This window comes from Nothoprocta perdicaria, unplaced genomic scaffold, assembly GCF_003342845.1.
Source record: "Nothoprocta perdicaria isolate Ctin4 unplaced genomic scaffold, notPer1 scaffold_992, whole genome shotgun sequence".
NCBI lineage: Eukaryota > Metazoa > Chordata > Aves > Tinamiformes > Tinamidae > Nothoprocta > Nothoprocta perdicaria.
The window spans coordinates 1-928 of NW_020456301.1; the positions used below are offsets into that span (position 1 = coordinate 1).

A 928-nucleotide genomic window follows, 5' to 3' on the forward strand; every position below is an offset into this window, starting at 1 on the left:
GGGGGGACACGGAGAGGGACACCATGGGGACACCACAAAGATGCCATGGAGAGGCTGGTGGAGAAGGGGACACCATGGGGACGTCATGGGGACACCAGGAGATGTCATTGGAGACACAGGGGGACATGGGGACACCATGAGGACACCATGGGGATGATGTGGGGACACCACAAAGATGCCAGGGAGAGGCTGGTGGAGAAGGGGACACCATGGGGAGGCTGGTGGACATGAAGACATCATGGGGACACCACGGGGATGTCATGGGGACACCATGGAGATGACATGGAGAAAGAGGTGGGCATGGGGACACCACAGGAACACCAGGAGGATGTCATGGAGAGACAGGTAGACATGGAGACACCATGAAGACMCCATGGGGACACCATGGGGAGGCTGGTGGACATGGAGACACCATGGGGATGACACAGGGACACCATGGGGACATTGGCAGACATGGGGCCACCACGGAGGACCAGGCGGACACGGGGACAGCACAGGGCCGCCGCGGGCGCCACCCACCAGTAGTTGGGCGCGGAGAAGACGGTGACGCAGCGGCCGCCGTGGGCCACCTCGTAGCCCTCGGCCTTCACCTCGTGGCTGCGGATGACGTAGTCGAGGCGGTTGCGCTCCAGGAAGCGGCGCGTCACGTCGGGCCCGAACTGGCAGCTCACGCCCCGCTTGCTCACCGAGCGGCCGTCCTGCTCGCCCGGGGACAAGGGGGGGACAACAGGGAGCGGGGGAGGCCGTGGGGAGCATTGGGACCCGTATGGAGAGCACTGGAGGCCAAGGGGGTACGTGGGAGCCCATGGAGAACATTGGGAGTCATGGAGAACATTGGAGGCCAAGGGAGCAGGTGGGAGCCCGTGGAGACCATGGGAGGCCAAGGGGGCACATGGGAGGTCATGGAGAACTTTGGGACCCATGGAGA

The 928-nt window shown here is 63.9% G+C and overlaps 1 protein-coding gene across 1 annotated transcript in view; it reads right to left on the minus strand.

The window, feature by feature from the left end:
• Window positions 1-519: 519 nt before the first annotated feature.
• The window catches only part of PPP5C (protein phosphatase 5 catalytic subunit), a gene marked incomplete at both ends in the record, with an annotated part of 7,232 nt that continues 6,823 nt past the window's right edge, over window positions 520-928 (minus strand). The window contains one exon of the mRNA XM_026053411.1: window positions 520-698. Within this exon, the coding sequence (XP_025909196.1) occupies window positions 520-698 (179 nt within the window). The remainder of the gene's footprint in view (window positions 699-928) is intronic.